Genomic DNA, 22500 nt, shown 5'->3' on the forward strand with positions numbered 1-22500 from the left:
AGGAATCACCTGCAAAGTAATGTTACTCAAGCCGATTGCTAACGCCGATTTTGTTACGTTAAAAATCGATGTCGTGTAACATGGCGCTCAGGGCGACTTTTAACGCAACATTTCGTTGTTGCAACATGTTGCATGCAGGTTTTTTGTTATTGTTGTTGCCCGAATTTTGCCTGTTGCGCCTTTAAAAATCTTCTCGTGTAACTTAACGTTGCCGACAACTGCCGTCAGAAAGTTGCGTTAAAAGTTGTCTCGTGTAACATGGATTAAAAATCGGCTCGTTCAACATCACCTGAGGTCTTCTTGTTATTTTCTTTATATGTGATTTGTATGGGTAATCATACGGTTTCGAGTTCAATTTGGAATTAATCTGCACGAGTGAGTTTTTCAAAAAGCTGAAATTGCACGAGCCGCTTCGCCGCAAATTTTTTAAACATAAAAAATTTGCGTGGAGAAAGTCACGGCAGGAAGACCTTTCTTGAAGCCATTTTTTCGCATTCGAGAAAACTTTTTTCAAAGTTTCCCCTCAAAACTACGTAATATCATTGGCTTCGAAAATTTCCTATTGTCTTTCAGCCAATCATAATTCAGAATTACGATGTGTAATTTGCACTGGTGTTACACTTTTTGCACCGGTGTTACATTTTTTGCACTGGTGTTACGCTTGAACTGCACTGCTCTCAGCCAATCAGAATCGAGTAATTTTTTCATGTATATTATTAAATCATGTAAACCGCTCTTTATACTGAATTACAACAACGACTGATTGTGATTTAACATTTGCTGTTCTATTTTCTGTTTTGTTCACGCTAGGATCTGTTGGTAAATCTGCTGATTCAGCGTTTTTAAGTGCCAGTGTGGATGACCCTGATGATGCATTTGTTGGTTTCACTTATGTTGCTCCAATGGAAGAAGTCCTGCACGAATGACTTGTAACATAATGTGTAACTTATTTCTTGCTTTAAGCTAGATGCACAGTGTAGAGCTATAGTATAAAGCGCTCTCTTCGAACACATCACAACACAGTCTACAGTACGGTCCTGCAACATTGCACTGTAACAAAAATAAACGCGAGTTATCACAGACAGAGAAAACGTTAGTCCAGATATGGCCCTCATGCTGTCACGCAATGCTACGCCTTGCACTCGCTAAAAATCAGCGTGACAGAGAGAGAGCCAGAACTGGACCAACAAAACGTTTGCAGCGGTCAAACGCAAACATGTAATACTACCCTCTAAAGTTCTTTGAAACTTTGCAGCAAAATTGTGTAAGAAGACGTCATAAAAAGAGCGGTTGGAAACCAAACTACCAGCCGATAAACTAAGCGGGTAACAATTATCCATGAATATGTGCTGTATATGGCTTATCTATTCGGTGACTGTTTCATCGCCTGAGCTGAAAATGGAGGATTTCTGAAAGTTTGTCGGGAATTGCACGTGCGCAGTGCGTTTGACTGCTGTAAAGGGAAATTGTCTGTTTTCAAAACTGTGGAAAGTCATTATCGTGATTACTAGGTTCAAATAATGGCTCGACGTAATCAGAATGAAGGGCAATATGGAAACCAGCTGTGACCACTTTTCGTGCTTGGTTCCGAGTTTGATTTTGACGATTGCGTTGTTTTGATGTGCGGTCAATGATGGGCCCCCTTTAGCTTTGGTTCATTAGGGAACGCAACCTGCAATTGTAGACTTTAGGTAAAAATGGTCTTAAAACATTACATTTTTACTCTGCAGTGACACACTTTGCTTGCACCAATTGGTTATTAAATAAAATCAAAAGAGTTTTAAGCTTCAGTAAAGTCTTGTAACTTATAGTTCATACGTTTGACAAAATGGTACGAATTAATAATGTGGCATTTTGAGAGACATCTGGAAGTTCACCAAAGTTCAGCGATATGATCGACTGAACACCCTAATTTATTACGATTTATGATTAAATCATTCAAATTCATGAAATGTTCTTAACTTATTGATAATTTTGCTGTGGTTCCATGGATCCATTAGAGCTATAGAGTTGGAAAGACAGTTGTATTTAAGTATTAGACATTATTGGATTATATTAAGTTACAGTCAGTCTTTATCGGTACGTGACAAGGTGCAAAAACTTGAAATAAAATTCTCTTTGTAGAGTTATTAAAATTCAATGTTCGTGTCAATAATGTCTGGTCAATGAGATCTGAGGAGTGTATCAGCTTGCTAGCTTTTGTTTGTTTGTTTTTATTAAGTCTAACCAAGTTTATTATTCTTCTCGTAACCACATGGTGATGGCCAGAATCCAAGATCAACTAAAAAAATATGTTGATTCACCAAAAATATGTTGATTCAGGGCTTACGAAAATAATCTCTACCACCAGTTTATTTAAACTGTTTTTTTCTGCGTATTTCCATTATAAAATAAGTTGTCTAGATATGGTCTGAATTTCTGTATGCCGTCAAATATCGCGCATGATTGGTCCAAATACAAGTCACGTGACACAACTAATGTTCTGAGGATATCCCGCTGTTTTGATAACTCGCGGGTTTTTCTGTCCTAGACTGAGAAATTGAAATGAATGTGTCGCTGTACTTGTCAATGACTATCAATGTTTTGAACTCAAAAAAAGATTTGACAGCTTGGTCGAAATCACCAAAATAGAGACATGGTCCGACTCGTTTCCACGACCTTTCTCCAAAGAATAATAAATAGATTAGGATATTTGTCTTTGGACATTATCTGTGTTTCGAAGTTTTCAGATTGTAGTTCACTGTAGACGATATGATTGCGAGTCGTGGAGAGTTCTTGTTTATTTTGAACAATCAACATTCAAAGTTTTAAAGAGTTTGTCCCTTACATTCTCCTCAAAAGTAAACGAGTTGTAATTTTCAAACACGGTTTTTGTAGTTTTAAGTCGAAAACTGGCTGTTCGGACGCGATATTTAAGGGAAAAAAAGGAAGGTAAAAACTTATTTCTACAGGCTAGGACGGACCATTCAGCTTGATGGCTAATATCCAGAACGCGTTTGGCGTATTAAAAATACATGACGTTAAAATATAAGTTGTCCACCAAACAGCGGATCATGGATTCAGTTTCAGTTTTTTCAGTTTTTTATTATCGCATACTATTTACGGAAAAAAACTTAACGTAAGATGGTTTACAATGATAAACTATCACAATGCTACCTCTGTTTACCTTGTCTCTGTACGACCAAACAAGTGTAGTGATATTAATTTGTCTGTGTTCAACACATCTTACGGTGCCCGTTCTTCCTGTTTTACTCATAATGGACGTGACTAGCAGGGAGTTATATTGTGGTTGAGGTAAACATTTCGGCCTTTCTGTCATGGTGAACACATGAGTAATTGATTTAATTGTTAAAAATACACTTAAAGATTTCTGTAAGCTTTCCACGCAAAAAATACGATGTTAACAGGCGGTCCATTCTCATGATGTTTCATGGAGAAAATTGCCATGCGTTATTCTATTATTCCGGTCATAAAACTCTTTTTATCTAACCCACACCCCCGGACTAAATTGCCTCCTCGATACTGCCACATTATTTCTCTACAGTTCCGGTTTTTTTTTGTTTTTTTTCGCTTGAAATTAGCATTGAAGCCTAATTTGAACATAGTTAATAGAGGGGAATGGTTATGAAACCCGACAAAGTTCCTTGTTGTATGTTTTTGTTCGCTTTTTTAGCCTTGACCCATGTACAAAACACAATAGTTGTTTACTCCGTACTGAGGAACTAACCAATAGAAACGTGTTGGTTACGTAAGTCCTGCATAGGGTATTGAAACCAAAAGATTGTGCACGGTCGTGGACCTTCCAACATAAATCTTGGAATCTTTGTTTGCTCCTTTGATGTTTTCCGGGCTTCATAACCAGTCACCTCTATTAACTATGATTTGAAGACTGAACAAACTGCGCGTCTAACCGAAATACATAGCTTACTGAAAGAGTTGATGGCATTATATTTATTCAGTCAACCAGACATTAAAGCAGACAGGATAAAAAATCTGCTTCTTAACCGTTCTCTGATTAGCCCGTGCGGAGGCGGCGGCTGAAATCTCTGGATTCTTCATTCTCGCTTTTGAAGCAAATCTGTATTCTTGGGTGGCTGTTTGAGATCAAAACAATTTTCTTCACCAATAATTTGTATTCGTTCGTCTGCCTCCCACAGCTGACTCTTCTGATAAGAGTTTGAAAATATTTTTTCTTCTGCCTACTCGAATTCTCTAATGATCTGATAATGAATGCAAAATTAAGGACGTGATCGGAAAAGACGATTCGCCTATTCCCACGTTTTCTAGACAAAACTCGAAATTGATATTACAAGCTTACAGTATTTCTATTTTCAAATGCTTTCCCTTTCAATTTTTTTTTATTTCCGTATCAAACAGATATTTCATGCTTAGAAATTTTCTCTTTTTCGAAATATTTTATTAGGTTTAGTATTCCGAAATAAGCGCCAAAAATAAACCTCTTGTTTACCACCTGATAACAATAGAAATTCTCCCAACTCTCTCTTCCGGCGTGTGACATGACATGTTGACCCCAGACTCCTTTTGAGTTGTCCTATTGGGATTTTGCATTCATAGCTATTTCCCAGGGCAGTAGTGTTTTTATTCCATCTATTGTTTCTTGGACGCTCATTAGTAATCTTAGAGAAAATTAGCTGTGGGTTTTAGGTTTTGATAAAACGACGTAGCATCCCACGCTTTTCTTTCACAGGGAAAGCATTACAAGTTCCGACGAGCGCGACCTTCCCCTAAGAGCAAAACCACAGCGCCGTAGCTATCGATCTGTCACGAAGTCCAGTGATAATTTTCAACCGCAGGAGCATTTTCCAGCAAATGCGATGTCCAAGCAGATAGATGTAACGGTACCTGACTCAGAAACATTGAGCTCAGAGAAATCAAAGCGTTTTACGGTAAGGTTTGTTCTTCTCGATTCATCATCAACTGTGTGTTAAGCATTAACTTGCCTTTTTGCTTGTTACGTATTCTGCTGTGCTCTGTTTGTCGATGATTATTCTAAAATGAAAACAAACAGCTATGCAAAGATTGTACCGCAGTTCTCCGTTCAATCTGTGACGACCGACAGAAGATATCACGAAAAGCAGCAAAGGTTCGTTGCTCGAAGATCATCTATGAAGCTCCCGCGTTGAAGAAATAGGGGAGATCTTGTTCTGCTGTGCGTTTCGTTGGCGGCGATCGAATTTCACGTTTCCGTAGGCGTTTCGTCGCCACTGTAGCGACAAAATCTATTTGGTATGGATTGTTATAATGTGAAAAGCTAATCCTAGTTTTGTATCTTAGAATCGTTATGCAAGCTTATTGATGCCGTTTAAGACAGGGTCGAAAGAAATGTTAGGCTTAGTAGGATGCTTGTCTAGGTACTGTTGTCAAATAGGTTTACATGTTTCTTGTGTCATGTTTATCCCGTAATTGCCCAAAGGTATCCATTCATTACAACTCGATGAGGAATGGACAGTTTTGCTGCTATTTAGTTTCTCTTTCTTGCTGTTACTATTAATTTAACGCTTTCAGTGATTTTTTGTTCCCCATAGAAATGTACATGTACATTTGTTAATTCAAGCTTACAACTACAGCCAACACTTTATACACGAACTGACTGAGGAGTTTTGAAATGACAAAATCTGATGGCTAATTAACAGTACTTAAGCTAACCATTTGATATTTAGACGGACTCTGGTTCTGGATAAGGTTTATGTAGTCTTTTTACCAAAAACCCGTTCACGTTACTACTTTTTTCTCCAGTAGCATCCATCATGCTTTGACTTAGTAATAACTAAAGATCTTGTTATCTATAAGCTAATCATATATTTTGAGACATGTCAAGTTTTGCACGAGTTAGAAAATGAAGCGAAACATTTTAAAGACTCTCGTTCACTTAAAAATTGATCGTGGCATATGTTCTGTTTTGATCCATCTGTTTTGGGAGTCAAAGTTTAAAGATTCGACTGTGTTTTTCTTGGTTCGATTGAGAAATTAGCCAGGGAAAGCAAAAAAATAATAATTGGTTGATTTTATCATATTAGGCCTAGAAAATGCTCGTGTCCATTTTGTGGTCAAAACGTTTTGTTATAAAAATGAAACAGCTAAGAACACAACATTTCACCAAATATCAGTAAATTCACTTTTTCAAAAAATAGCTTTGAATAAAACAACATTGTCTTAATGTTTGTACAATTCGATATACAGTGTAAACAATTTTGATGGAGGGTTTTCCTACCTTTCTCGTATCACTTAATTTATTTTATTTTGGCTTAGCTACATAGTGCATGTTGTATGGACCTTGATGTTGATCTGCTAGAAAATCTTGTAAATTGATTCGTTTATCTAACAAAGCCACTGAGTGGTACAGTACATGTAACAGATGCTTTGACAAATTTCCTGAAGAGTTTTCACCAAGCCTCATGTGGTTTGCATGTTTAGGTGAAAATTGGCAAATGCTGTTATAACCTTAGGAAATTTTTTCGTAAACAAATTGTTTTTCATGAGATTTCATATTCTTGTGGCCTTTAAAATGATACTTTGTTTTCTTGAACTACCTTTATATAATTAAATACCTCTGACCTCAATTTGGGAAGTGTCAGTGATGGAGCAAGCTGTGTTTGGAATTCTCTGAGTTTATGGATTTTAATAAGCATTCTATGTACATATCACACTTCAGAACAGACGTGGGAATTATTCTCTACATAAATTATGCCTCTGTGTATCCAGTTACCCCTGAATTTTTACAATCATACAACATTGTAAACCAATGACCATGTTTTCTGGTAGATTATCACTCTTATTCAGGCATGAAGTTGCTTGGCTGATTCTTCCACCTATACAAACTATGTCGGACATTTTCCTCATTATGTTTTTAAATAAATCCAATTAATGTAAAAAATTCTGTGTGGAAAAGTTAGAAAGTTATCAGTCTATTTATTTTGAACAATGATTATTGTTGATCCTGAGACTGAACAAAGAGAAGTCAATTTATAGTAGAGCTCCAGTGACCCAAAGGGCCGCTTAGCAGAGCCCCATACTCACGGAAACCTGTGAATCACATTTCTCATGGTAAAAAGGGCTAGCGGTATATTTGCTCGTGGGCGTGTATGCTCAATAAAAGTGTCATGTAAGATGGCAGCCATACTTTAGCTGATAGGTTGACAGAGACATGCAGCCTTGGTTTATAGTGTCCTGCTTTGGTATTGAACATCCATGTTATGGTCAATTGACACCTGTCAAAACAAGGTATCTGCTGACCAGTATCACATATCCATGTTGTGGGCTCAAGTTAAAAACTCGTCAAGATCACATGGTTTTTCTAAGTTGACTGCTGACCAAGTGCTGGTTTTTATTGGATTGCAGGCTCATGTCAAGTTAATGTGTTGTAATCAGGGTTATGTTGTTCGGAAGCCAGTTAATGCTAAAACAGGATTAAAAGTTAACTGAAGTATAAATTTTTCTTGTATACAAATTTGTTTCACTGCTTTTGTTCATGTATTTTGGGATTACTCAAATCAAACTTTTTGCTTATCCTGGGTTAGCTCAATAGGGCTTTGAGCAACCTGGCCTAGGAGCTCTACTTTTAGGCTTGGCTAAATCTATGCATTAGTTCTTGCAATACCATCTTGGCCAAACTTGCATGTTTCCAAAATGTTTCGAAGCAAATAAATGGTGCTGTGTTGTCTTTCCCCAGGTATACAAAGTACTAATAAAACAACCAGATGGAAGGAGTTATTTCATATTTAGAAGATACAATGAATTTCATCAAATGTGTGATAAGGTATGCAGAAATATCTTGGAGATCCCAGCTGGTAGAACTACAATTCATTGTATCTGTAAGGCCTGGTGCAAGAGTTGAACTTTACATGTGCTGAACCTAATATTGATTTCGAGCCAACTCAAATCATTTAAGCTTGAAAGTTGATTCAGAAGTCTAACCTAATGGTATCAAACTGTACTGAGTACTTCTTGCGTGCATTTTGCATTCTGTATTCCTTTGCATTCTGTATGGCTGTATGATGTGCTCACTACATCGTGAAATTAAAAGGGCCTTGATCAAAACCGGGCCTAGATATAAGTCGTATCACAAATTTATAGATGTGACATTGTCACTGCATTTTAAGCCCCTTGCCCATGCTTAACCTATCAGAGCACAAAATAGCAACCATTGACAAGCTATGAACAGATGATGTTATGTAGTTATTACCAGTACATTGGCATTGCCAAGAATGTTTCAGCATCAAATTTCATAACTGTGACTTCATGTAAACCCACCACCCCATCTCATCAAAGCCCATCTCTATTAAGCTGAGTTAAATAAGAGGCTGCGAGAGAATAACAGTATATTTACACTGTACTGTATATGGCAGAACTGAGAAAAACTTGAGAATAGCAATACTAACGTGCAGAGTCATTTATCACATATTGACATATTCTTTTTACTCCCCTAATTAAATTTTTTCTATTACAGCTCAAAAAGCTATATCCAGACTTACACATCAAGCTGCCTGGTAAAAGATTGCTTGGAAATAACTTTGATCCTGGTGAGCACTTAGGGCTGATTAGGTTCCATACTTGAATTGGATTAATTGAATCCAGTGAGTTACATGCAATTCACTATGTGTCGTCTGGATTTTTATTTTGGTCCTGCCAGTGAGAATATAATGTATTATTGACTGTGCACTTTTTTTCTACGAAAAAAGGAAAAGGTGGTGAAAACTACCGGCCACAAAATATATTCAGTTGTCGCGTCGTCAGGGAAGAAAGAAGGCTCTCTAAGCTAAGGAAGCTTTGTAAATTACACACGTTTGCTATTTGTTTCCTTTTGCTATTCGGCTTTGTCTATAGGTCATTCTGATACCGGTCTATACCCGCTCCAAGGTCCTGCGTCTTTCTTGACCTTCTATTTTTTCAAACGGTTATCGATATCGAACGCAAACACAGCTAACTCTGGAAAGTAATACTTTCAGTTGAGATAGGGCTTCAGGCAGTGGGTTTATACACGAAAAAAGTGAGCAAAGTAAAAGAAGAGAGGGATCTGGGGTAAAGGCTCCTCTCTTTTTTCTTCGTCCGCTTCCTAACTTCACGCAAGGTTTCTTCACAAGAGCAGGAAAACTGATTTACAGACATCAGCAGTAGTGACATGTGCACAATGAAAAGTGTTGTGATGTGTTTATTTTGTGGAAAATTGTTAAGGTATAAAAGTATTATTTTAAGTTTAGATGAACAGATCATGGCGCTAAGTGTTGCAGTGACAGTGTTTCGTTGACTTTTCTTGCGGTGATGCAGTGTTTGTTAATTTTTTTTGCGGTGTTGCGGTGTTCAGAACCCTCCCATGTCCCCCTCCTAAGGTTGTCTCTGCATGTGTGTTGTCTCTTAAGGAAGTTGCTAAACAACAGTCCACTTACATATACTTGTACATATCCTTATAAAACAATTATTTTTATTGTCATATTAAGTCAACAAGTTTAATGCCTGGTCATACAAAGCATGATTAAGATAATTCAGGATGTTTTGTTAACTTTAAATTTTGTCAGTCAGTCTGATAATTTCTCAAATATGCATGATGACTTAGGTCCTAAATATATTTATAGGCAGTCATAATATTCGTCTGTTGCTTATTTTGACTAAACTCGAACCACAACTTGAATTAGAATGTGAAAATTTTATGCTTTAAAGTTATCTTTCAATCTTGGGTTAATATCATTAATTAAAATCAATCTTTTTCCTTCAATTCGTCAGATTAGTCACCCAGCTAGATAACCTTAGACTGTACTAATTCTCTGTAGAATTGTACCACCTCTGGTCTGTGATTGGTTACCAGAGTGGTCAAGATGGTGCCATCTTACCCACTCTAGACTGCCAGTACTCGCTATGTCCCGCAAGAAACATTTCCCTGAAAGCCATTGATACATAAATATGGACTTATATTGACTAAGCTTGTTTGGTCAATGTGGCTGAATATTGGCCTTGTTCTTTTTCTCACGAGATTAGAGACCCCAACTTCATTGCAGTCCATAAACATGCATTAAACTCATCACAAATAGATGAGCTTGGGAACTGGTGCCTTAAAGGTTAGCGGGGTGCCAAAGCCATAAGCCGCTAGGAGGTATCCATGGCAACCCTGGAAAGCAGGAACCACCCAACGAGCGTCCGCTAACCGGCACCGTCACACTGAAAGAAATTCAGTGGAAACTACTTACCTGAAGAATACTTGCCCTGACCAAGAACAAAACGGGAGGGAGGAGAGGGTGCAAGAATCTGCAATGATTCGCGAGCAAAGCAGTGCAACTGATCTGCAACAATCAGCAGAGTACACTACAACAATATTATGCAATGAACCATAAACCCCTGCAAAACCCCTGAAGGCTGCCCCACAGGTCACGTACTCCCAAACGTGGAAACCGCTGGCTGCATAAGCTCATATTTAACTTGCCTAAATGATATTAGCTGGATGGGCACACTAGCTGGCTGCATTAGCTCGAGTTTAACCTTGCCTAAATAATATTTAGCCACATAAAATAAAGAACTTGGCTAATATTCAGCCATCTTGACCTTGCGCTTGGTCGATTACCAAGGTATATTTAACCCTGCACCCTGGTTGAATTCGATGGGAATAACTAGTACATTTTGTTTGAGCTGTTTTTTTACAGTAATAATAGGGTACAATGTAAGTTTGTTACTGTTCTATAGAGTTTATCAAGATACGACGGGAAGGTCTAAATGATGTTACGCAAAAGATTATGAGTCATCCAAAAGCTATTGACCAGTAAGTTAACCATATATTTTCTGACATTCTATCTTCAAGCTGTATTTGTTTAAGGTGTAATTTGTTAATCCTTGAACTAATTCTTAACTTTCATTCACAGCCCAGATGTGAGGGAGTTCTTTTCACTGGACAATCCAAAAAATGCTGAAACTAATGATGATGATGATCAGCCTGGAGCTGACGAGTCTGACAGTCAGGTGACTAACAAGTGATACTGTAGAATTTGAAAAGATCTCGGTTGTTGCTTAGACCTCTCAAGGTCTGATAGCCAACACTGTCGGTTATTTGCATTTTAGTATCTTTCTAGTGCTGTAACCATCAGGTTATATATAATATTAATTATTCTGTGTGCAATGATTCTTTTTATAATTATATTTGACAGGGTAGAGATATGGATGGCATTGACTTAGGAGGTACAAACAATCCCAAGTAAGTTGTTGTTCAAAAGTGATGATGATGATGATTATAGTGATTATTAACAACAACGTAACAGTAATTGGACCAAGTGGAGTGCAATTCAGGGAGTAATCAGGGGAGTAATTGTGAGGCCAATTTGAAATTACGAACACGATTACTCCCTGAATTGTATAACTTGAGGTCCAATTACTAATTAATCGTATCAAAAACAAAATTTCCTTTGAGCAAAAAAGTGAGGAGTGCCTTCCATAACTGTAGGAAATATTAAGAATAAAGCCATTGAAGCACAGGTAATTGATATGAGCAGTGGCAAAGGTATCCTAATATGACCTGTTGAAATTGTGACACCTGTAATTGGGCACCCATGTGATCGCACGCTGTTTACATGATAAATAGGCGCTCATAGAACCAATTGCGATCAAGAATTTTGTTATAGATATTATCATTATCATTATCATTATTATCAAATATAATTAAAAGTGGCTTTGACTTGTCCTAACAATATCAATAATGTCGAGTGGACTTGGTAGGTGTCATATGAGTTGACAACTCAATATAGATATGTTGGTTGTTGTTTTAGATGATGGTTAATGCACTAAAAGAGTCTAATACTTTGTGTATATATATTTCAAACCTAATAGTGCATATTAAATGCAAGCAGTTGATAAAATATGTCTTTGTCTATTCAAACGTGTGAATATGACTTGTTTTTAGGGCAAAACCCAGTGATTTCCTCTTCTTAAAAGTCATTGGAAAAGGAAGTTTTGGCAAGGTGAGGAACTAAATGAAGCTCATTTTGAATACATGTCTGTTGTTGTTTATTTTCCAAGTTAGTGAAATTCTAACTAAAGACACATTAAAAGAGTCCTTTAGTAATAACTCATGTAGTGTTTAAGTGAGTGAGATAGTCAGTCAGCCACTAAATCACTGGAGCTTGTCTATCTAGTCAGTGGGTTGGTGGACAAGTCATTCAGTCAGTTAGTCTAAGGGTTAGTCAGATCAGACAGACAGTCAGTCATTCAGTCAGTCAGTCAGACAGTCTGACAAAGTCAGTCAGATGATTAGTCAGCCGGTGAGTCAGTTTGTAAGTGAGTGAGTGAGTAAGTGAGTGAGTCGGTTGGTCAATCCGTCCTTCTGTCAGTCCATCAGTCCATCTGACTGTTGCTCTGTCCGTCTGTCAATCTGTTGGTCCACCAGTCAGCCAGTGGGCCAGTCAGCCAGTCAGTCGGCTAGTCAGCCAGCTAGTTGGTCAGTCAATCAATCAATCAGTCAGTCAAGCAGAGACAGACAGACAGTTGGACAGTCAGTCACTTATTTAGACAGTCAGTCAACACTCTTTTAAAATCTTGTCAGAAAGCCAGCCAGTGATTATTTTGATCTGTTCGTCTCACATCTTCATCAAATTGATAATGAACTGATATCTTTGTAGGTCTTTCTTTCCAAGAACAAAGCCGAGGATAAATTTTATGCTATTAAGGTTCTGAACAAGGCAGCTATAAGGAAAAGGAATGAGGTAACTTGAATGTATTCTTGACCATCGTTACATTACGTTGTATGATGTGGTATTATCAAGTCCTCTAGTTCTCTTGGCGTCCTTCTTGGCACCTGTTATATGACTTGCTATTTCAGTGTGGCAGAATGCTCCTGGTGGTTGCTTAATCATCAGTTTATAATTTATCAGGTACTTATGCAGGGATGGAGCTAAGAAAAAAAAACAAAGCAGGCATGTTAACTAGCTCAACTGGCTTTTCTTAACAATAAGAAGCAATCATAACATTGTAAATACAATTGACAAACAAGGTGGATAAATAAGTGCTTTTCCTGTATAGTACACTGTTGAACTACAAGCATTGCTTGATAATAAAGGCAGTCACTATGGTTATTTTTTTTCATGTATTATTTAATGTTATGAGCATAGTTTGTTTTAGAAAGGAGAGTTAAAATCTGTAGCTGTCAGTAAAATTAATGTAATGTAATCATTGTATTTCAGGCAAAGCATATCATGGCAGAACGGAATGTCTTGTTGCAGAATATTAAGCATCCATTTTTAGTGGTACGTTTGCTGTCTACTTAATATGTTAATTAATTAAGAATGGTAGTATTATGAAACTTACAAAAAAAGAAACATATAATGTATATTTAAGTAGGCTAATAGACCCTATTCATGAATGGCTGCCAATTAAAAATTGTTTTGAAAGTATTAAAATTAGCCCAACTAACCTCATTTTGAGTTGATAATTCAAAACCTTTTTTGCTCTCAAACGAGTTTAGTTGGGTTAATTTAAATGCCTACAAAAGAATTGTTAATTGGCAGCCATTTATGAATAGGGTCTATGCTGTGATCATTAACCTCAAATAAATTTGCAATATTCTACAAAATCAGAAAAGCTGTGATAATGAGAAAGTTTTTTTTTTTTCAATGCAGGGCCTTCACTATTCATTCCAAACTAGGGATAAGCTCTACTTTGTTCTGGATTATGTGAATGGAGGCGAGGTAGCTTTGTCAATGTTATTGCAACCAAAGTTGTGAGAATTATGCCTTTGCATTCTCAGTCATCTTGTGAAACATTTGCTATGCTGGATGGAGGCATGTGCAGCCTTTGACTAGTCAAGCTTGACTGTTAAGATGCATCAGAACATAGCTTGCTGGCTAGAATGGTTGATTTTGTACCATCAGTGACCTAGCTGATTAATGAGTGATAAGTCCATCTTTTAGTTTAAGGAGTTATGGTGGCTAGCAAGTAGATGCAACTGAATTTTTTTAAGGCTTCAAGGTGTGGGTGACCATCGGTCACGGTAAATTTTCCGTTGAATTTCATGGGTCATGTAGTCTCAGTTTTTTTACAAAACTGGCTTGGGGTCTCAATGTTTTGGAAGGCTAAGAAAGTCTTCAAGTCCCAGTGTGTTTGTTTGCTTGTTTGTTTGTTTTTGTAAACTGTCTGAATTTCTTATTCACATTTAAAACATAAGTCTCAGTCTTGCAACTTAAAAAGTCAAAATGTCTCAAGCACACAAGGAAAAGGGCTAGTCTTGCCTTCTCTCAAAGTCTCACATTTACAATCCACTACCCCTGCTTTACTCTGAAGTAAAAAAATGACTGGCATTGTCTGCAGTCACACATAGATTTGTGGCATAAAAAATGCCAAGTTTGACATTTTTTAAAAACTCTGCTTCATACTAGGTAGTTAGTACCTGAAGTTATCACATTTTAAAATTCTTTGATTTTTTATTTTATAATATAGCTTTTCTTCCATTTGCAAAGAGAGAGATATTTTCCCGAATCAAGGTAGGTTCTGTTACTTCACATACGGGCCTCATTCACATTTATTTAGCATTATGAAACTGATTCAGTTTTCATGTCCTAACATGTTTTCAGGGCCAGATTCTATGCTGCAGAAATTGCTTCTGCAATTGGTTATCTCCATGCACTTTCAATCATTTATAGGTAAGTTAATAATAATTATCATTTCTTTGAAAATGCATTTTTTTCCACATTGTACATGATTATCAAATTGTTATCTGATATTGATTTTCTCAAAGAGATACCCTCAACATTTGCTGCAAATATGGCTGGGTGGACTTGGCATTTATTTTACCTGTGCAGTTTATTCACACATGGTGTTATATTCGTTGTTTTTGATACAGCCAGATATCTTGCCATTGTACCTAAAAGGTAGTAAACCTTGAATGCTATTTGAGGGTCTTATCTGCAACTCTTTGTTGGATCCCAGAAATTTATTCAGGGGTCAACACTTAATCAATACAGTACAGTCAGTATTAGCGTTCAAGTTGGAGGTAAAGGTGGAGTAAATTTATCTACTATGCGTATTATTTAGTAAGTTTCTGCTATCATCTTTTCAGGGATTTGAAGCCAGAGAATATCCTTTTAGATTTTAGGGTTCGTATGTTTTGTTTTGTTTTGTTAGTACGTACCTTTTACTGACTGAGCATGTGAGAGCTGTACTGAGGAATGTTGGCCTGAGGTCATGGCAGTATGGACCGAGTGCAGTGAGTCCCTTACAAAAATGACCAACATCTGATATTCCCCAGTATGGTTCAAGCAAGGTAGTTTAGTAAGTAGTTTATTACCTGGTACTTGTTTTGAATTTGCTGGCTTCGGAATTCAAAAAATAAAAATAAAAGAAGTAAAAATAAATAAAAATACAATAATAATAATAATAATAATAATAATAATAATATTATTATTATTATTATCATCTTTATAAGAATAATAATAACAAGAATAATAAGAATTTATTTTTAGTGCATTACATCAAAAATCTCCATGCTCTTGAGATTTTTGAAGTTACATGGCTTATGGTCATTTCCATGGAAATGTTCGGCGTCGCCAAAATCTGGATTGGACCGGATCGGATCACGGATCGGATCACGGACTGGATCACGGACCGGATCACGGATCGGATCACGGATCGGATCAGGGATCAGATCACGGATCGGATCACGGATCGGATCACAGATCGGATCACGGATCGGATCACAGAAAAAAAAACCCAAAGTTTTAAAGAAAAAAATCAAAAACAAAAATCAAACCGTTTATAAGATAATAATGAATAAAAAATAAAAGTGGAAAACTAAAATATGTTAAATGAAAATAAGAATCCTGAATTTGACGCAATGACATGTTAATTACAGAGAATGACAAGAGGTCATTTAAAAAGCCACATAAGCGCCTAATTTACGATGAATTTAAATTGTAATGAAGAGGCAGATGTAGTTATATTTGAACGTTAGTTGGCTCGAAGCTTGCGTGAACCTCCCATTCTCGTTTTTGAAATTGTTATCAGTGGCTAATTCTCGGCTACATTTTCTTGTCAGATGTGAGCGTTGCAGTTGGCGTTACGGTTAATGAGAAAACTTACGTACGAAAGCTTAAGGACATGACTTGCTTTGAAGGAGCTACGTCACGATTTGCACATCTTGAAAAAACTAGCCTAGTTTTTCAAGTTCGTCATTTGCAATCCCCGTTAATCTTTGCCATCCTTAACGGTCCTCATTCCATTTTGATTTGTTCTTGCCTCTTAAGTGTTTTCTATCCTAGAACACGATCATTTTAAGGTTTTATTCTATTTAAAGGTAACTCTTTACGACCCTAAAAATAACTCTAAAAATCGTGACGTAACTCCTAAAATGTTGTTTATTCTCGGGTTGCGTTATCGTTCACACTATCGATGCCATTCCTAGAATTTTTTGTAAAACAGCTATATTTCCTTGAAATACAAATGGTTTGTTTCGTTTTATTCCAGTGCGAAATATCGTATTCCAAACTCGCATCTTGTAAAAGTATAGACTTGTCTCAAAAACGGAAATTGTTTGAAATCATCAGGTGTTTAATTTTTTAGTGTTTTTAGTTTTTGTGTTTCTATTCATACGTTCGTCCTATTATTACCATACTGACTCGTTTTATGACAGTTTACCTTTGATGCAAGTGAATACACGAAATATCATTTATCTGAACTGGGGAGAAAGATATGAAGACATGATTGATCATCGCAATCAAAACCCAACAGCCTGAAAAAAATTCATCTGTGACCAGCTCCCAGTTGGCTTGATATTATAAAAGAATAAAGGAATATCACACCTGAATTAAAGAAAACTTTCTGCTCACAGTAGTCACTCTAGTGCAATTTGCTCAACAAAATTTTGAATTTTTTTCCTTGATCCAGTCCGTGATCCGGTCCGTGATCCGGTCCGTGATCCGATCCGTGATACGATCCGTGATCCGATCCGTGATCCGATCCGTGATCAAATCCGTGATCCGGTCCGGTCCGATCCGGGTTTTGTCAACGCCGTGGAAATGTTCCATATCACAAGATCTTGACCAAGAAAGAACCAATCAGAACAATCAGATTTATCTCAAGACTATGTTGCGTACTAACGATGGTTTCATGACAAGATTACTCTGATAAGTAGTACTGTCTGATGAATTAACCATAGCAAAAATTATCTTAGACAATCATTTGTGTCCTGTATTTCCACATTAGGTTCCAAGAATCATGCGTCAATCATGTAGTGTTTATTGTTCTCTTTGTAGGGCCATATAGTTTTAACAGACTTCGGACTTTGCAAGGAAGGAATAGAACCTGATGGAACAACATCAACATTCTGTGGAACTCCTGAGGTAGGCAGGGCATGCATCAATTCAGGTTTCATCAAGGTGTGCTGTTAGCTCTTTCCCAGCAAGGAATTGTCAACCTGCGATCTTTCCCTCTACGCTGTCTTCTTATTTCTTCACCGGTTAAAACAAAGCAAAAAAGTAGCACCTGGTTGCAGGGTATTGATAATTTGCAATCAGCATTTTGTGACTGAAACAAGTCTTTAAAAGTATAGAGCTTATAAAGTCCTAAAGTAGCTATGTTTTGGTTTTTTGCGCATATTGAAAAGTTTAGCCTCAATTTTTCAAATTCATCATTTGTAATCTTCTCAATCCTTAGCCATCCTTGTTCCTTTGTGGTTTATCATTATCTCTTTGGTGTTTTTCTATCTTATTAAACGGTTATTTTCAGGTTTCCTACTATTTAAAGGTAATTTTGTATGTGGCCAAAATAACTCAAAATACTGTGACTGAACCCCTTAAGGCCAGTAACATAAGAGACTGCTCATAGCACAATGTCCAGTCAGTCAATGCATCAATCTAGCATATTCTACTTAGTTCTAAACCAGCATTGCTGAAGAATGTTAAGGGAGTCTGAGATGGCTTAATATTGGTGTCCATGCCTATGTAATAGAGGTCAGTCCTCTGGAAGCAGGTTTGCTTAACAGTAAATGTGGAAAGAAAATTAAGGGACCCAATCTGGCATCCACGTAATAGATGGTATCTGCTTGATATAGGTTTTCCTGTAGCTGTTATTAACCTCTTGCCATGTTTGCTCAGAAAAATAGAAAAGAAGGCCCTGATGATTGTAAATCAACATTTGTGTCCAATTTCCCTTCCATTAGTCATCCTTGCAATTTAAGGTTGCATTTTTCAATTTTTTCTGGTTTGCAGTACTTAGCACCAGAGGTCCTTAGAAAACAAGAATACGACAAAACTGTAGACTGGTGGTGTCTTGGTGCAGTCTTATATGAAATGATGTATGGTCTGGTAAGAAACATAAAATGGTTATTGCTACTTTGTAGGATTGTTTTGTCAAAAATGCACTGAAATCTGTTCATGTGGTGTGTAAATGATTAACAGTTTGTACTGCTTGTTTTTATCACAGCCCCCTTTTTACAGTCGCAACACAGCTGAAATGTATGACAACATTTTGAATAAACCTCTACGTCTGAGAACGAATATTTCCCACAGTGCAAGGCATATCTTGGAAGGGGTTAGTATAGTATATATGTAGGCACAGTTAAGAATACACCTCATCAGGATTTCTGCAGCAGAAGCTGCAGAACTGGTTACAATAGTCCTGTAGGTACAGTTTCCCAGGGGAAATGAGTCACCTGGAGTTTAACATGATTTTGGTGATGTTTGGGCTTGGGTTAAGGTTACAAAAAATTTTGATCTGTTGTGTTTTAGTGAAAAGAGCCCAACTGTATATGAACTTATTTACACCTTGTGGATGAGGTGATCACATAACTGATATCAGTAGCTAGGGCAACTGACTAACTAACTGTAACTAAATGTTGTCCACTTTGACCTGCAGTCTCTGATATGCCTGCATGTACATTTTGCCATTAGTTGTGCTGGTGCTTTCTGTGTATACCACAGTGTAAGTAAGTATAACTTACTTCTTTTAAATCAGTTCATATATTTTTTTTTTTGGCTCATAGCTTCTTCAGAAGGACCGCACCAAGAGATTTGGACAGGGGGAAAATGATTTTGTAAGTAAACTAACTATTAATAGTCCTTTTTTATTTTATATTATTTTTGCATGTGTTTGGTATGGGTTTTTTGGTCAAGCTTATTATCAAATAGTCAAACACAGAGTAGTCTCTTGTACTTTTTCGTTAACCAACATGAAGGACAGCTGATGTATTTCTACTCATACTAAAAATAACTGGCGGCTGTCGTATTAGTCAAGCTTTAATAATAATATTGCAGAGTAATGTAATTTCATCATAGTTCTGAACTTTGCTCATGTTCATAGCTGGATCAGTAGCCGGAAGTCTGCATCTTTCTCAAGTAACCAACTGAAATAAAAATTAACTTTAAAATGATTGTGCTTCTCAACAGGAGGAAATCAAGGGTCATCCATTCTTCTCGACAATTGACTGGCAGCTTTTGTATGACAAGAAGATTGACCCACCATACAACCCTAATGTGGTGAGTGTAATTGATAATAATAGTTTTGCAGCCCGTAGTATTGGAAGCATCACTTTCCTGACTGAATTTTACATATTTGAGTTTAAGCCTATTATCATCGTCATCGTCATCGTCATTGTCATTGTCATTGTCATCATCATCATCATATTTATCATCATTTATTTGCCATTTAGCTGCCATTATATCATGTCCATGTGTGAAACACAGGAAAAAAAAACTAAGTAAAAATAAAAATTGACTAACTAACAATAGATTCCTTTGGAATTTTGCAGAAAATTCCTTTTTTTCTTGCTTGGAGGAACCAACGTAACACTTTCCCTAAGAATACAAAGGCAATTAAATAATTAATTGATTACAAATTAGTTAATCAATTCAAAGATTGTTAATTATACAACGCAAATCAACTGAAAGTGTTGAAGTGTATCAAAACAGTGTTTGTTGCTATGGTGATTTTACCAGTGCTATTTGTTTTTCAACAGAGTGGCCAGTTGGATCTAAAACATTTTGATCCCGAGTTTGTCCGTGAACCTGTTCCAGGTTTGTATTTCTCAAATGAATCAATGAAGTATTTCTGTCCAAAGCTGTTTCCTTTTTTTATGAAGGTCTGTCAGTAGACGTTTGACTCAGTGATATTAGATGTAAGGTAATTCCTTCAGTTAGTCTACAGGTTGTACATGGTTGTATGTGCATGTGGTGGGGAAAACAAGAAGACTTAAAAAAAAAATGGGGTCTGCCGTGCACACGTAAATCACAGCTAAATTTCGAAGCAGTGACTATGAAGTTATTAATATTTTGTTTATGCACACAACACAAGGAATGTTATATCAAAAGGATTTTACTGAAATTAACTCGATGGTACATTTACTTTTTTACAGGATCTGTTGGTAAATCTGCTGACTCAGCTTTCTTGAGTGCCAGTGTCGATGATCCAGATGATGCATTTGTAGGCTTCACATATGTTCCTCCAACAGATCTTACTGAGTGATAGCAACTAACCGCAGTACCAGTACAGAGACAGTGAGAAGAAACAGAATTGTGAATCCATTCTAAATCTATCTTAATGTCAAATCACTTGTAACAAATTGTAATTAATCACATATTTTCTGTTTGTCAAGATTTCATAACAGAAGGGGGTTTTGGAGTTAAAAGAAATCAATACAGCCCACTTTGGCTTCACTGACTGTGGTTAATGGGTATGATAGACGCAGAGGAGACCGGGAAAACAGGGAGACTGAGAACGAACAACACAGTCCCCTTGCCTAGTCCCCTGACTCCCTGCTCCCAAGTCCCCTCTCCCTAGTCCTTATTCATTTTGTTGTTTCCTTGTTGTCCTTGGTTGTCTTGTTTTATCCATTTTCCGCAATCTGTGAACTTGGTGAAACAATCTACACACATCCATTACAAGCATTTACCATTCTCTGAGAAAAAAAGGGAAATTTTCTGTACTTAATTAATTCGTAAAAGATTTTGTTCCGCTGTAAGCTGTAATTTACCCTGGCTCGAATGATAATGAGACAATGTTGCCTTCCTTCCTCCAGTCATTGGAAACAAATTAAAAATAATGTCCACTTTGAAAATAAATATTGTGCATAAATTATATGTTTGGTTAATTTATGGGGATTAATTAATTCTTGAACATTTGAACCCTGAATATGTAATGAGGTACAAAATTATCAATGGGTAATTTAATATTGTTGTTTATGTTTGTGATCTAAAGTTTTACGTTTATCTCAATATTCTGTTAAAGCTAATGTCTTAAATGGTGTAATTTCTCATTATGTTGTAGTCTTGGTTGTCCTGTCGAAGAAACTTCCAAACATATCTTGTCACAGGAATTAAAAGCGATTTATCAAAATTCTCGCTAATATCATTTGTTTCAATCTATCATTCTTACTAAAAATTCTGAAACCTGTCATCCTTAACCAGTTTTCAGTTTCCTCGTCGTTAGAGGTAAGCCTCATATCTGTTCTATTTTTATCCTGTTTGCTCGAATATATTTTTTGACCTCAAACTTGTTTTATTCATGTACCAGATGTGTCTCAAGTGCGCTACAAGCCATAATGTCAGCATGCAAATTCTCATTTCTAGTATCCATACAGTTTGAGTGATATTAGTGAGGAGAATTTATTAACAGGTGCCAGAATATTTTTGTGTGATCGTTTTGATCATTCTTGTTAGCTGTACAGTTTTTTTGGTGATATTGTGGAGAGCTTAGCTAGACTGTGTAATCGTTTGTCTCATGGTGCAGTGACTTAGTATGTTAAGCACAACCCGATTTTCATCTTAAGTGCGATTCGTATTCCAAGTGACGACATCGTGAGACAAAAGATACTTGGTTATCACTGTACCTTAAGCGCAATCAACAACAAAAATCTTTTTCACGAGAACTTAGTTGATCATTGCTGGGGGTGAAAGTGTGAAAGTGTTACTGTAGTGAAAACAATGTCCATTACTCTGTATACCATAAGATGTGATACAAAAATTGTGAAATATGAAATACTTCAATACTGACAAAGAATAAAATAAACCTGGAATGGTTAACTAGCTGCTATTGTCTTTGTTGTAAATAATCCTGCATGCAAGGGAGGTGGTGTGTCGCGGCCGATTTGTCATGCTTTTAATAATTATGGCTGGCAACTTCCTAAGCTACATCATGGATGGCTACATCTACATTTGTTATCTGGAAATGGATGAAAAGGGAAAAATAGGAAGTAAATGTAACTGAATCACTATTGGGATACAAAGGAGAAGAAACTGGCTCTAAACACCTCAACACTCGCTTGGTCTATCTCTTGAGCAGGAAGTGTGTTGCACTAGACCTACTGGGGTATAGTTCTTACCTAACACCTGAATTCTATAGTTATTGAAAGCGGATAAGTCTCAAAGGAGCTTCATTGTTTCCGCTACTGTTTAGTTAACAAGTTGTATGCATAATAGGCCCTTTGCAGCTGGGGTCACGTGACCAAATTTTTCCTATAAAATTTTTATATTATGGCCTTTAACTTAAAGAATGCCAGAAATGGAAAGAGCGCATCAAAAATACCAA

General features: G+C 36.7%; 3 protein-coding genes across 3 annotated transcripts in view; all 3 read left to right on the forward strand.

Moving 5' to 3' along the window:
- The window catches only part of LOC145463293 (serine/threonine-protein kinase Sgk1-like), a 15510-nt gene extending 13370 nt beyond the window's left edge, over positions 1–2140 (forward strand). Inside the window, exon 20 of the mRNA XM_081447038.1 lies at positions 811–2140. Within this exon, the coding sequence (XP_081303164.1) occupies positions 811–926 (116 nt within the window). The 3' untranslated portion in view covers positions 927–2140. The remainder of the gene's footprint in view (positions 1–810) is intronic.
- A 2398-nt stretch (positions 2141–4538) lies between these two features.
- On the forward strand, positions 4539–22001 carry LOC145463294 (serine/threonine-protein kinase Sgk1-like). The gene is made up of 20 exons (XM_081447039.1): positions 4539–4907; positions 7691–7777; positions 8468–8540; positions 10690–10765; positions 10866–10962; positions 11148–11194; positions 11897–11954; positions 12612–12695; positions 13173–13235; positions 13608–13676; positions 14425–14468; positions 14559–14627; positions 15044–15080; positions 17235–17321; positions 18189–18284; positions 18403–18510; positions 18962–19012; positions 19365–19454; positions 19934–19991; positions 20330–22001. Exons 1-20 carry the CDS (start codon positions 4836–4838, stop codon positions 20437–20439), a joined length of 1476 nt encoding a protein of 491 aa, XP_081303165.1. The 5' UTR covers positions 4539–4835; the 3' UTR covers positions 20440–22001.
- Positions 22002–22137: 136 nt separating this feature from the next.
- Positions 22138–22500, forward strand: part of LOC145463289 (integrator complex subunit 2-like) — a 16054-nt gene continuing 15691 nt past the window's right edge. Inside the window, exon 1 of the mRNA XM_081447032.1 lies at positions 22138–22500. This exon is cut by the window's right edge and continues 946 nt beyond it. The gene's annotated coding sequence lies outside the window, so the exon portion shown is untranslated.

This window comes from Orbicella franksi, chromosome 12 (genome assembly GCF_964199315.1).
Source record: "Orbicella franksi chromosome 12, jaOrbFran1.1, whole genome shotgun sequence".
Classification (NCBI taxonomy): Eukaryota; Metazoa; Cnidaria; class Anthozoa; order Scleractinia; family Merulinidae; genus Orbicella; species Orbicella franksi.

Coding starts and splice junctions, on each gene's coding strand:
- LOC145463294 (XM_081447039.1), top strand. CDS start 4,836: ATGTCCAAGCAGATAGATGTAACGGTACCTGACTCAGAAACATTGAGC. Junction 10,963..11,147: donor CTGACGAGTCTGACAGTCAG/GTGACTAACAAG, acceptor TATATTTGACAG/GGTAGAGATATGGATGGCAT. Junction 13,677..14,424: donor ATTATGTGAATGGAGGCGAG/GTAGCTTTGTCA, acceptor TTTATAATATAG/CTTTTCTTCCATTTGCAAAG.